Here is a 12,528-nt window from a genome sequence, read left to right on the forward strand (position 1 = left end):
TGTGACAACTTACGAATTTATCGATAATTGTATCAAGATGTTACTACATTTCTCTTTATTTTGTATTTATTATATCTATATTCTTCATTTATTTTTTTTTAAAAATAAATATTTGTGTATTAGAAAATGAAAGAGAACATTTTTATAAATAAAATTTATTTACAATGAATCAGCATTCCATACATTAGAATGAATACAAAAATATATTTTCTACAAAAAAAATATGCTTTACAGTATTTACAAAAAAAAAATAACCAAAATTATATATAGTTAAACAATATGATAATGAGTTTAAGTTTCATTCAAAACTGAACTACATTTTTTCAATATCAAACAAGGATTGGCTGAGCGCATTTAAGCATTCAAAGCTATAACGCTTTTCTCATGTAACAATATTAAAGTTATTTTTTAAGGTTTAATAGTTTAGTATACCTTGTTATTTTTGTTACAAAATTGTGTACCACTTTAGCATTCAGTAAGTCGATAAAAATATTATATTTTATGAATTTAAATGAATTTAAATGACATGAAATATTTTAGCTTTCTTTCAAGACCCATCATGTTATTTATCTTCACTGTTCATTAATTTTAACATTAACATGTTACCATTAACTTTAATATTAACTTTAACATGCACGTGTCATTAACTTTAACATTCACGTGTAAATACTAGTAGTCTTTAAGAATTAGTAATTTCGTCTTAAAAGACTTTAATTGCGCAACAAATACTTGTAATTCTATGTTAAATTCTACTATGTAAAATTGTAAAAAAGTAGGTATGAGCAAAACATATAAAGATATATCAACACTTCATTGCATAATCACCAATAGGCATATAGTTGCCATTACGTTATTTACAAATTTTAGTTTTCTGTTTTCTATATCTGGGATACAAACGTTTAAGTAATAATGTTAAGAAACAAATCTCTCCAAACTTCAAAAAAAGGCACTTTTCCATTTATTTTTAAAAAGATTGTTCAGATATTTTCCGCTTCTTTCGATTATCAATTCAAATAACAAAAAAAGTTACTATTTTTAAAAAATTTCTAAATTAATTCTTAATAATCTAAAGCTAATTTTTAAAATCAACTAAATATTTAAAAAATTTGAAACTATACAAATTACATAAATTTTACAACAGTATTCTATAATTCATTAATAATCTTTAATTTACAGTATTTATTTCAATATCAAAATGCAAACATTTTTATGTTTCAAAATGAGATATCAAGAATGAAAATGTTTAGTAAAATAGTGTAAGGATTCCAAAATAAATATGTTTCTTAATCTATTTTTTCTTAGCTATGCTTCATTTACAGTTTCTCCCCTTCACGTTTGACATTTTGAGACTCACAATTCACTTCTTCTAGACAACTTCAGTCTGTTACTAAATAATCAAACCCTTTTCAATCTTATGGCAATATCAGCAATAAGCTGAATTAGACTTCAATGTAATTTTTTTTTCAGCCAAAATGTTTGACTGTATGGCTGTAAATATATATTAAATTTGTTATTATCGTCCAATTCCTGCATTAACCTTAACGTCTTTCCCTACTTCTGCTCCTAAAAATAATCTACCGTTAAGGTTAAGTATTGGCTTGGGCAGAAAGCCAACTGGTACAAGGGGCTCAACAACTGGAGGTGCGGCAATGGGTTTAACTGCAATGGGATTATGTAACTGAGGGAAAGGTTGAATTGATTGAGCAGTAGGTTTTGTAATAGCTACATCTACAGCTGGTTTTATACCCACATTTACACCGACTCCAATAACATTCCCTCCAGTCGATAAAGAAGTTCCTGGATTAGCCACAAAGGAAGTTGATCCTAGGTTTTTTGCTTGCTGTTCATTGCCAAGCTTTTCTATACTAAATTCATTTTCGTGGTTTGGTTTATGAATGTTTTGTTGTTGCTGATTATAATCACTTAATTCCTTGTAAAGCTGGTCTTGATTAGACTGTTGCAGTCCTTGAATTCCGGGAAGCTGTTGATTAGACAAAAGTTGTTGAATAGAATTTTGTAATCTTTGAAAATTCTCATGTTGTTGATTGGACAAAGTATGCTGTTGAGGTTGTTCTATTCCTTGATGTTGCTGGTTGGGCGAAGTCTGTTGATTAGAGTGCTGTAATCCGTGCAATGCATTCTGATTTTGGTTGGATAAAGTAAATTGATTTTGTTGTGGGGCATGAACTTGTTGATGAAAGTCTATCAAACTCTTGATACTGTTCTGGAGATGTTCATTAGAAATTCCTTGGTGCGCATGTTGAAGCTGTGGAATACTTGCTTGCTGATGGTTTACGATGGGAATTTGTTTTTCTTCAGAATTTAAAGATTGTGGCTGGCTATCAAATAATGAATTGAAACCTAGTGGCGCGCGGTTATTTGAATAACCGTGGTTTGTCGTTTGGATATCTTGGAACTTTTGTTGAGGGTTTGTTAAGGAAACTTGACTTTGCAAAGGCTTATTATTTTGCTGATTAAAACCAATAATTTGCTGAATACTTTGAAGTTGGGGCTGCTCATAAGAATTACCTACGTTTGTTTGCTGAAATCCTGGAATGGAATGGTGCTGCACTGATTTAAGTTTTAAGTCCTCTTGGTGCTGTTGCTCTTGTAATTGCTGAATTTGTTGCTTAATTTTCTGTTCTTGTAACTCCTGAATTTGCTGATCACGATACTGCTGAATTTGGTGAATTAATTGTATTTGTTGTTCACGCGTCATCCGAGAAAGCATTTCATTTAAAAATTGCAATTGTTGTAGTTCATCAGCCGATAGTGGTTTATCTAAATAAAGGTCGCCCAAACTTTCCTGGCTGCTTTGATACTGTGGCTGTCTCGGATTCTGATGGAGAGATGAAATTTCTAGAGGATTTTTTTCTAATTGAGTATTGGCCTTAACATTTTGATTAGGCGAATAGAAACTTTTCTGGAGCTCTTGGAGCTGTTGTAAGTTTTTTAAAAGTTGGTGATATTGCTGTAAATTTCTAAAATTATTCTGCTCGTTTATATTTACATCAGATGATGATTTGCCTAAATTTTCACTCTCAGATTTAATTCCACTTGGCAAATATCCTAGAGGTAAGTGGGGTTGATTTGAATAAGTTATTTGTGGTGGTGAGTTATATGAAGTTGCACCAACACCATTTTGGTAATTCGGATTGTTTTCTTTAGAATAAGATTGGCTATCACTTTGACCTTTTTCAAAAATATCTTTAGTATTGTTATAATTAAAACCTTTATTTCCAAACACAAAATCTCTTGGATCATAATCTCCGTTATACGCTTCGCCAATCCGGTTGGTCAGTAATGTTAACGGCCCACCAGCCTGAGTGGCCTAAAATGTAAAAATATAAAATAAAAATCAAATAATGAAGTACACCCTAAAATAAAAAGGACACCGTTATGAAACTAAATGCAGTGAAATATGTCTAAGTTGATCTCCATTGTCAGGAATCGAATTTATCTTACGTAATGAGAGGGCAAAAATTATAACTTTCTAATTTGTCTATCTTGTATATTGACCGCTGAAATGGGTCAAATTTATTTGAAAATACTATTGAAAATACTATTGAATCCCCTTTGATAGGAAGAACTAAAAAGATTTTTTTCAGGAAATTTTTAATGCTGTTAGGCTATATATTAGAATTTTATTGAACTTCCAGAATAGTACTAAAAGCTAATTTAAAACCCTTTCTGAGATGTTTATAAATAATAACTATTAAAAGGTTTATTTACAATATGTCTGTAAGTATATGTAACAAAATAAATTTTAAAATGATGAAAAGATTATAATGTTAAATTTTCTAATCACATATTCTTGTGAGCTAATATTTAAAGAAATTATTCATAACAAGTACTTAGCATATATCACTAAAAAAATTAACTATTTATTTCTTATAAAAAAATATTAGTTTAATATTAAATTTAAGCTCCAGATGATAATTCACATTAGCAATTAATAAATTGAATTTCGTAAAATATGTTGGATGCTTGTTAAATAAAATTTTTAGGTTATGTTAAAAAATTAATTATATTTAGTTATATATTGATTAATGATTTTAAAGAAATATGCGAATAACAAGGTAAATATATATATATATGTTCGAATTGCTCATAAAAAATAAATATTGAAGATATATAGGAATAACATGATTAGATAAATGAAGATAAATAACAACTCATTCTTTTCTATAAGTTGAACACCTATCTAAAGCAATGCACCACCAGTGGTCAACTAATTCAGATTTCACTGTATATGAATATGCAGGTAGTTCAGTATTAGTTACCCTCTATATATATTTCTGGAAATATGAAGGCAAAAATTATATACATTGGGAGAAAAATAAAAAAGCAATTAAATTCTGGCAAATTCCAACTGGCACATGCATGAAACATCATAATCAATTTTATTTTATTGAATTTTGAGGTTATTTCTACGTGGAGAAAAAAAAATCAGGTGAAAATTATAGTACTGTACGGTAATAAAATCTCTGGTTAAAAAGAATGTTTTTGTGGTTAATAAAACCAACGTACACGGTATTTAAAACATTCATTTGGTAGCTTTTCCGTCCCTGTGGTTTATGGCTTACCAGAAACTCTGGTGTTCACAAATTGTGTAGTTCTTATTACGGCACACTTAATAAAATATACAAAATTGAAAAGAAAATTTTACCGAAATGATTTTTATGTCATGCTCTAGGATATAGCGATAAAATTAGCAAATTTTACCACATTTACCAATTTTTTTCACTTATTATAATACCATGCTTTATTGTTAATTTTACCAAAATCATTACCAAAGCGCTTCCAGAAAACTTCCGAACATTTTGATGTTATCAAGAAACTTGGAAAATTTTACTATATTCTGGTAGTTTTGACCCTTTCAATTTTCTCAGTGCAATAATCGTGCTTCATTACCACCCTGTTTCTCATGTGAAACAACAGAGAAACCTTTTGTATCTTCCTTAGTTATCATTCGTCAGATTTCGATAGTATTTCTCGCTTAAATAGTAAGTTGAGAATCCATGTGTCTTTTGGGTCTTCATTTTTGACAAGAATTCTGATAATATATATTAAGTGTGATCATTACAGAACACTCTGTATAGTTTGCAAATTACAGTTTTAGTTTATAATTACAAAAAGCTTATTTCTATGACGCCAAGGAAGTGCGACTATTCTGTGCATTATTCCACATACATCCATCCAATGCCATGATTTCAAAACGTTAGAAATTTAATTTTTTCTTTTTATGAAAAAAGGAAAAATTATATTTAAAATTAAAAAGAATGAAAAGCTACATTCTATTATCATTTTTAAAACTTTGAACTAGGTTATTTTTTTCTAAAGGAATTCGAACCATTTTTTGAAGATTATACAACTTTTCAGGAAACAATGACTCGATTCCCGATATACTTTCGGTGTTAAATTCAGTGTTACAGTTCAAATATAAAATTTAAATTTTCTTCAAATTCATATTCCAAATATTATTTCATGATAATAAAAGCACTTTCAACTCTAGTAAACTTTTGCTAATTTCCCATTATACTGAAACAGGTTTAATTGGTTTAAAAATGACGTTAATAAATATAATTATAAAAACATAAATATCAACAAATTTTACAAAATTTATAAAATTACTTCAGCTGTAAAAATTTGAGTTAAGATAAAGCTTTCGAAATATAGTATTTGATGTTTATAATTACAATTCTAGAAAACCAATTTTCCTAAGTTGACAAATTTCATTACTCTAAAACAGATGCGTCTGTTACAAGAAAATTATAATTTTAAAAAACACATGATTAATAAGTTATAAATGTTAAAATACAGTTATTAATTATAATGCAAAAATTATAAAATTATAAAAGTAATATTATTAATCGAAATTCGAAATCGAATTCATTCGAATTAATTGAATCCATTCGAAAAATTTTACTTCCATTGTTTTAACTAATTTATAATGATTAAAATATCATTCAAGTGAGACAGAAAAAAATATGATGATTTTCTCATAAAATCCGCTACTAATATAAAAATAATAGTATAAATATTTATTGAACAATTGTTATAGAAATTGACATGATTTCTTTCAATTAAAAATATAATTTAAAATTGAAATGTTTCTATTTAAATAAAACTACAAATAATCTCATAAAATTAGCCCAAGAAAAGAAGAGTAAAAAAAAAAAAAAGATTTGGGTACAGTCCNATATATATATATATATATATATATATATATATATATATATATATAATATTAAGGGTGATCATTACAGAACACTCTGCATAGTTTACAAATTACAGTTTCAGTTTTTTAGTTTATAATTACATAAAGCTTATTTCCATGACTCCAAGGAAGTGCGACTATTCAGTGCATTAATCCACATGCATCTAATGCCATGATTTCAGAACGTTAGAAATTTCATTTTTTTTTCTTTTGAAAAAAGGAAAAATCGTATTTGAAATTAGAAAGAATGAAAAGCTACATTCCATTCTCCTTTTTAAAACTTTGAACTGAGTTGTTTTTTTCTAAAGGAATTCAAACCATTTTTTGAAGATTACACAATTTTTCAAGACTCGATTCTCGATATACTTTCAGTGTTATATTCAATGTTTCAGTTCAAATATAAAATTAAAATTTCCTTCAAATTCATATTCCAAATATTCGTGAATAATAATTTCGTGATAATTAAACATAAATATCAATAAATTTTACAAAATTTTTAAAATTACTTCAGCTGTAAAAATTTGAGTTAAGATAAAGCTCTCGAAATGTAGTATTTGATGTTTATATTTACAATTCCAGAAAACAAATTTTCTTAGGTTGACAAATTTCATTACTCTAAAACAGGTGTTTCAGTTACAAGAAAATTATAATTTTAAAAAACTCATGATTAATAAGTTATAAATAGCACATAAATATTAAAATACAGTTATTAATTATAATGCAAAAATTATAAAAGCAATATTATTAATCGAAATTCGAAATCGAATCCACTCGAGAAATTTTACTTCCATTGTTTTAACTAATTTATAATGATTAAAAAATCATTCAAGTGAGACAGAAAAAAAATGATGATTTTTTCATAAAATCCGTTACTAATATAAAAATAATAGTATGCATATTTATTGAACAATTGTTATAGAAATTGCCATGATTTCTTTCAATTAAAAATATAATTGAAAATATAAATGTTTCTGTTTAAATAAAACTAAAAATAATCTCATAAAATTAGCCCAAGAAAAGAAGAGTAAAAAAAAAGATTTGTGTACAATGTGGCCTACTTTGTTAGAAACTGAATTTACCATTTCTTAAAACAAATGGACCGGGAATTGTTTAATTCATAAAAACTCAAAGAATTTCTTTTTAAACACGCATATCCCTGCATGGGACCCTGAAATTTGTGAATGACTTCATCTTTTGTTGCTCACACATCAGCAAGCAATTCGAAGCTATTTTCAATGTCCCCTTAGTAAAACATTTATGCTCTATTGATATTGTCTTTAGGTCATTTTCTAGCGATGCATTTGACCTAGAATAGCATCTCCACTTTTTTTATTTAACCTGACTTTGATAGATTTTTTAAGAACTTATTTAAATCTTCATTAAAGTGATACTCTGAAAATGAGTAGATATCCTATTTCATTTCAGTGAAAAAGGGTAGTAAAGTGCTAATACGTTTTATAAATGCAACTGAATATTTTATTTCTTCATTTTTCTTAAAAATTATATATTGCTATGTTTTAATAATAGTTTGCTAAAACTATCATTCCAACATGTACAATGTACAATCATTTCTTGAAATAAAACTTTCATGTACACATGCATAACATACAAGAATTTTGTTTTTGAAACATATGTCAAATAATGGTTTGAAAGAATTAGCGACTTACTGTGACATACGTACATACAACTTAAGATGCCCGAACAACGTGCAAAGTACGTAGGCGAAGCAGTATGAAATAAAAACAATAAGAATTTCCTTGTCTATCCGTATGATTTGGTTGCAGAAGCATCATTTAGATTGATTGCAGCTGAACTTAAATAAGAAATTAAGATTGAAATTTATGTAAAACAAATATTAATGCCAACGATTTTTATTATTAAGTTTCTTGAAACATAAAAAAGTATATTCTTTTGTTTTATGTTTTTTATTACACTGTTTTTAAATTTCCAATTTTAAATTACTTTAATTGCCTAAAATAATATACTTGCTTTTATTTTTTATCGTTTACTAAAATGAAATAATTATATTGTATATCCTTTACATATTACCATATTTATTGTCCTAATTTTGTTAAAATGCAAAATTATTTACCAAACTACAATGTCACAGATATAAAATTATTTATAATTCACCCCAGCATTATTAATTTTCATGCATATGAATTCACTTATACCTTATGACAGCAAAGAATAGATTTATGAAAGTAGAGCAATTAAATAATATTAAGTATATATCACTGAAATATAAAATAATATTAATTAAAAGCAATAGACTTATAAAATAATTTAAAAGTGTCTCATATTCCTCAGATTTGTTCCATAGAAAATCTCCCATAGATGCTTCCAAATTTGTACGTTTGTTATCTGAGCATTCGTAGCTTAATTTAATGGCTAAATTATACACAATTCGATGCATTTTTTTATTTAAGTTATTATTAAATGTTGCATCACAACAATTTTAGATTTTTAAAAAGTTTTATATTTATGAATGTAAGATTATTCAATATATATTTTTTTTGCATTTTTCATTTCATAGTATGAATATTTTCCGACTAATATAAATAGTCAGATACAATCCTTATAGAATAAGAACTATAAAAATTTCTTATGCGTGTATATTTTCTTAATTCTAAAGAAACAAGAGTTTCTCATTGGGTCTTGTTTTGCCACTTGTTTGCTCTTATTGAACTATTAATAATAATACAATAAGTTTTAAAAATAATAATCAAAACGTATTATAAAATCAATAATTAAAAAATCAATATTATTGATTAGTAGCATTATTAATGGTTAAGTGATTATTAAAGTTCTGCCTAACTTATTTCATTACTTTTTCAAGACATTTAAAACAAAAATATTTAACAGTAGAGTATTTTTTATAGAAATGGTACTTATATTGCCATGCAATAGATAAAAAACAGAATATGTTTAAGTAAAAATATGCTTGAATCAGTTTTTTACCAACAAATTTCTTATATTGTAACTAATTTATCAATACAGTTTCTTGTAATATTAAAATACAGATTTTTTTATTTAAATTTTGAAACATACAACAGTAAAATTATTACCTTAGGTGCATTAAAAGTCTTAGTGATAAAATAAAAACATATATAAGTTACAAATATATCATAAAATCATATTACAGGTATAATCAATGTCTCAATACAGAATTATACAAATGTTTACGAGAGGAGGGTATTATGAAGAGTTGTTCTTTAACTTAATTAAATTTTTGATACTAGGAAAAGTTAACCGAAAATTAAGGTCAATAATAACTATCAAATCATTAAATTTCAATTAATTGCATGATAATACGAATATAAGTGTACTAAACCTTTGATAGATATCACGTTTGAGCCATGTTTCTGCTCTAATGTGTTACTTTTNACTTTTTTATTTAACCTGACTTTGATAGATTTTTAAAGAACTTATTTAAATCTTCATTAAAGTGATACTCTGAAAATGAGTAGATATCCTATTTCATCATCTCTACTTTTTAATTTAACCTGACTTTGATAGATTTTTAAAGAACTTATTTAAATCTTCATTAAAATGATACTCTGAAAATGAGTAGATATCCTATTTCATCATCTCTACTTTCTTATTTAACCTGACTTTGATAGATTTTTAAAGAACTTATTTAAATCTTCATTAAAGTGATACTCTGAAAATGAGTAGATATCCCATTTCACTTCAGTGAGAAAAGGTAGTAAAGTGCTAATACGTTTTATAAATGCAACTGAATATTTTGTTTCTTGATATTTTTTGAATTATATATTGCTATGTTTTAATATTAGTTTGCTAAAACTATCATTCTAACATGTACAATTTACAATCATTTCTTGAAATAAAACTTTCATGTACATGCATAACATACAAGAATTTTGTTTTTAAAGCATATGTTAAATAATGGTTTAAAAGAATTAGCAACTTACTATGACATACGTACATGCTAAAGATGTAAGAACAACGTACAAAGTACGTATCCAAAGCAGTATGAAATAAAAACAATTGAGAATTTCCTTGTTTATCCGTATGATTTGGTTACAGAAACATCATTTAGATTGATTGCAGCTGAACTTAAATAAGAAATTAAGATTGAAGTTTTATGTAAAACAAATATTAAAGCCAACGATTTTTATTATTAAGTTTCTTGAAACATAAAAAATTATATTCTTTTGTTCTATGCTTTTTATTACACTGTTTTTAAATTTCCAATTTTAGATTACTTTAATTACCTAAAATGATATGCTTGCTTTTATTTCTTATTGTTTACTAAAATAAAGTAATTATATTGTATATCCTTTACATATTACTATATTTCTTGTCCTAAGTTTCTTAAAATTCAAAATTATTTACCAAACTACAATGCCACAAATATAAAATTATTTATAATTCACCTCAGCATTATTAATTTTCATGCATATGAATTCACTTATACCTTATGACAGCAGTGAATAAATTTATAAAAGTAGAGCAATTGTATAATATTTAATGCTAATAAAGTATATGTCACTGAAATAAATAATAATTAAAAGCAATAGACTTATAAAATAATTTAAAAATGTCTCATATTTCTCAGATTTGTTCCATAGAAAATCTCCCACAGCTGCTTCTAAATTTGTACATTTGTTATCTAACCATTCGTAACTAAATTTAATGGCTAAATTATACACAGTTCGATACATGCATTTATTTAAGTTAATATTAAATGTTGCATCACAACAATTCTAGAGTCAAACTAAAAGTTTTATATTTATTAATGTAAGATTATTCAATATATATTTTCCTTCTTTTTTTTGCATTTTTCGTTTTATAGTATGAATATTTTCAGACTAATATAAATAGTCTGGTGCAATCCTTATAGAATAAGAGCTATAAAAATTTCTTATACACGTATATTTTCTTAATTCTAAAGAAACAAGATTTTCTCATGGTGTCTTGTTTTGCCAATTGTTTGCTCTTTTTGAACTATTTATAATAATGTAATAAGTTGGATTAAAAATAATAATCAAAACATATTATAAAATAAATAATTTAAAAATCAATATTATTGATTATTAGCATTATTAATGGCTAAGTGATTATTAAAGTTCTGCCTAACTTATTTTATTACTCTTTATATACTTTTTCCATACATTTAAAACAAAAACAAGTACAATAGAGTATTTTTTTATAGAAATGGTACTTATATTGCCATGCAATAGATAAAAAAAGGAATATGTTTAAGTAAAAATATGTTCGAATCAATTTTTTACCAACAAATTACTTGTAACTAGTTTATCAATACACTTTCGGATTTTTTTTATTTAAATTTTGAAACATATGACAATAAAATTATTACCTTAAGTGCATTAAAAGTCAGAGCGATAAAATAAAAGCATATATAAGTAACAAATATATCATAAAATCATATTACAGGTATAATCAATGTCTCAATACAGAATTATATAAATGTTTACAAGAGGATGGTATTATGAAGAGTTGTTCTTTAACTTAATTAAATTTTTGATAATAGGAAAAGTTAACCGAAAATTAAGGTCTATAATAACTATCAAATCATTAAATTTCAATTAATTGCATGATAATAAGAATATAAGTGTACTAAAACTTTGATATATATCAGGTTTGAACCATGTTTTTGCTCTAATGTGTTACTTTTTGGAACTATAATGTGGATAAATTGAATGTAAAATTAAACCAATGTGATGAAATATCGTAAAAAATCCTCTTTTCGAAATTCATTCTCAAGAACTATTCAATCAATTTTATACAAATGTTGCATTTTGTTATGTAAAATTGCATTCTTTAAAATTATGTAAAAAATAATATACCTTAAAATTCAATTTTTTTCGACTATTATTAAATAAAATAATAAATACTTATGAAAAATTATTTTTTGCATGAAACTATCTCTGGATAAGAAAATTTTATAATTGTGTGCAAAGATTCATCAATTCACTTAACAAGTTCAACAATTATAGCGAAATACGCAAAAAATAATATTAAGATTTTGGACATCTTCCTTAACCAAACTATTGGGACAATATTTCCCAAATTGTGCATATTCAAACTCAAACCTCGAATCATTATGATTAAGTCCTGTCCCAGTACGCCTAACTCCAATTTTTTTGCATCAAAAGTTATTCAGGGTAATTCCTTTTTTCTTTGTACACTGCACATTACACCCGTACAACCAAAAAAATTTCAGAAAAAACGCTACATTGAAGCTATTCATCATTATTTTAAAGAATTTAATTTTACACTCGAAATACAAAACTTGAACGAAATTGGTCAATTAGTTCCTG

The 12,528-nt window shown here is 25.8% G+C and overlaps 1 protein-coding gene across 1 annotated transcript in view; it reads right to left on the reverse strand.

The window, feature by feature from the left end:
* Positions 1 to 358: 358 nt before the first annotated feature.
* LOC107448282 (bromodomain-containing protein DDB_G0280777-like) overlaps positions 359 to 12,528 on the reverse strand; it is a 53,496-nt gene continuing 41,326 nt past the window's right edge. Inside the window, exon 4 of the mRNA XM_071183932.1 lies at positions 359 to 3,331. Coding sequence (XP_071040033.1) covers positions 1,514 to 3,331 — 1,818 coding nt within the window. The 3' untranslated portion in view covers positions 359 to 1,513. The remainder of the gene's footprint in view (positions 3,332 to 12,528) is intronic.

Source organism: Parasteatoda tepidariorum, chromosome 8, assembly GCF_043381705.1.
Source record: "Parasteatoda tepidariorum isolate YZ-2023 chromosome 8, CAS_Ptep_4.0, whole genome shotgun sequence".
In the NCBI taxonomy this organism is placed as follows: Eukaryota; Metazoa; Arthropoda; class Arachnida; order Araneae; family Theridiidae; genus Parasteatoda; species Parasteatoda tepidariorum.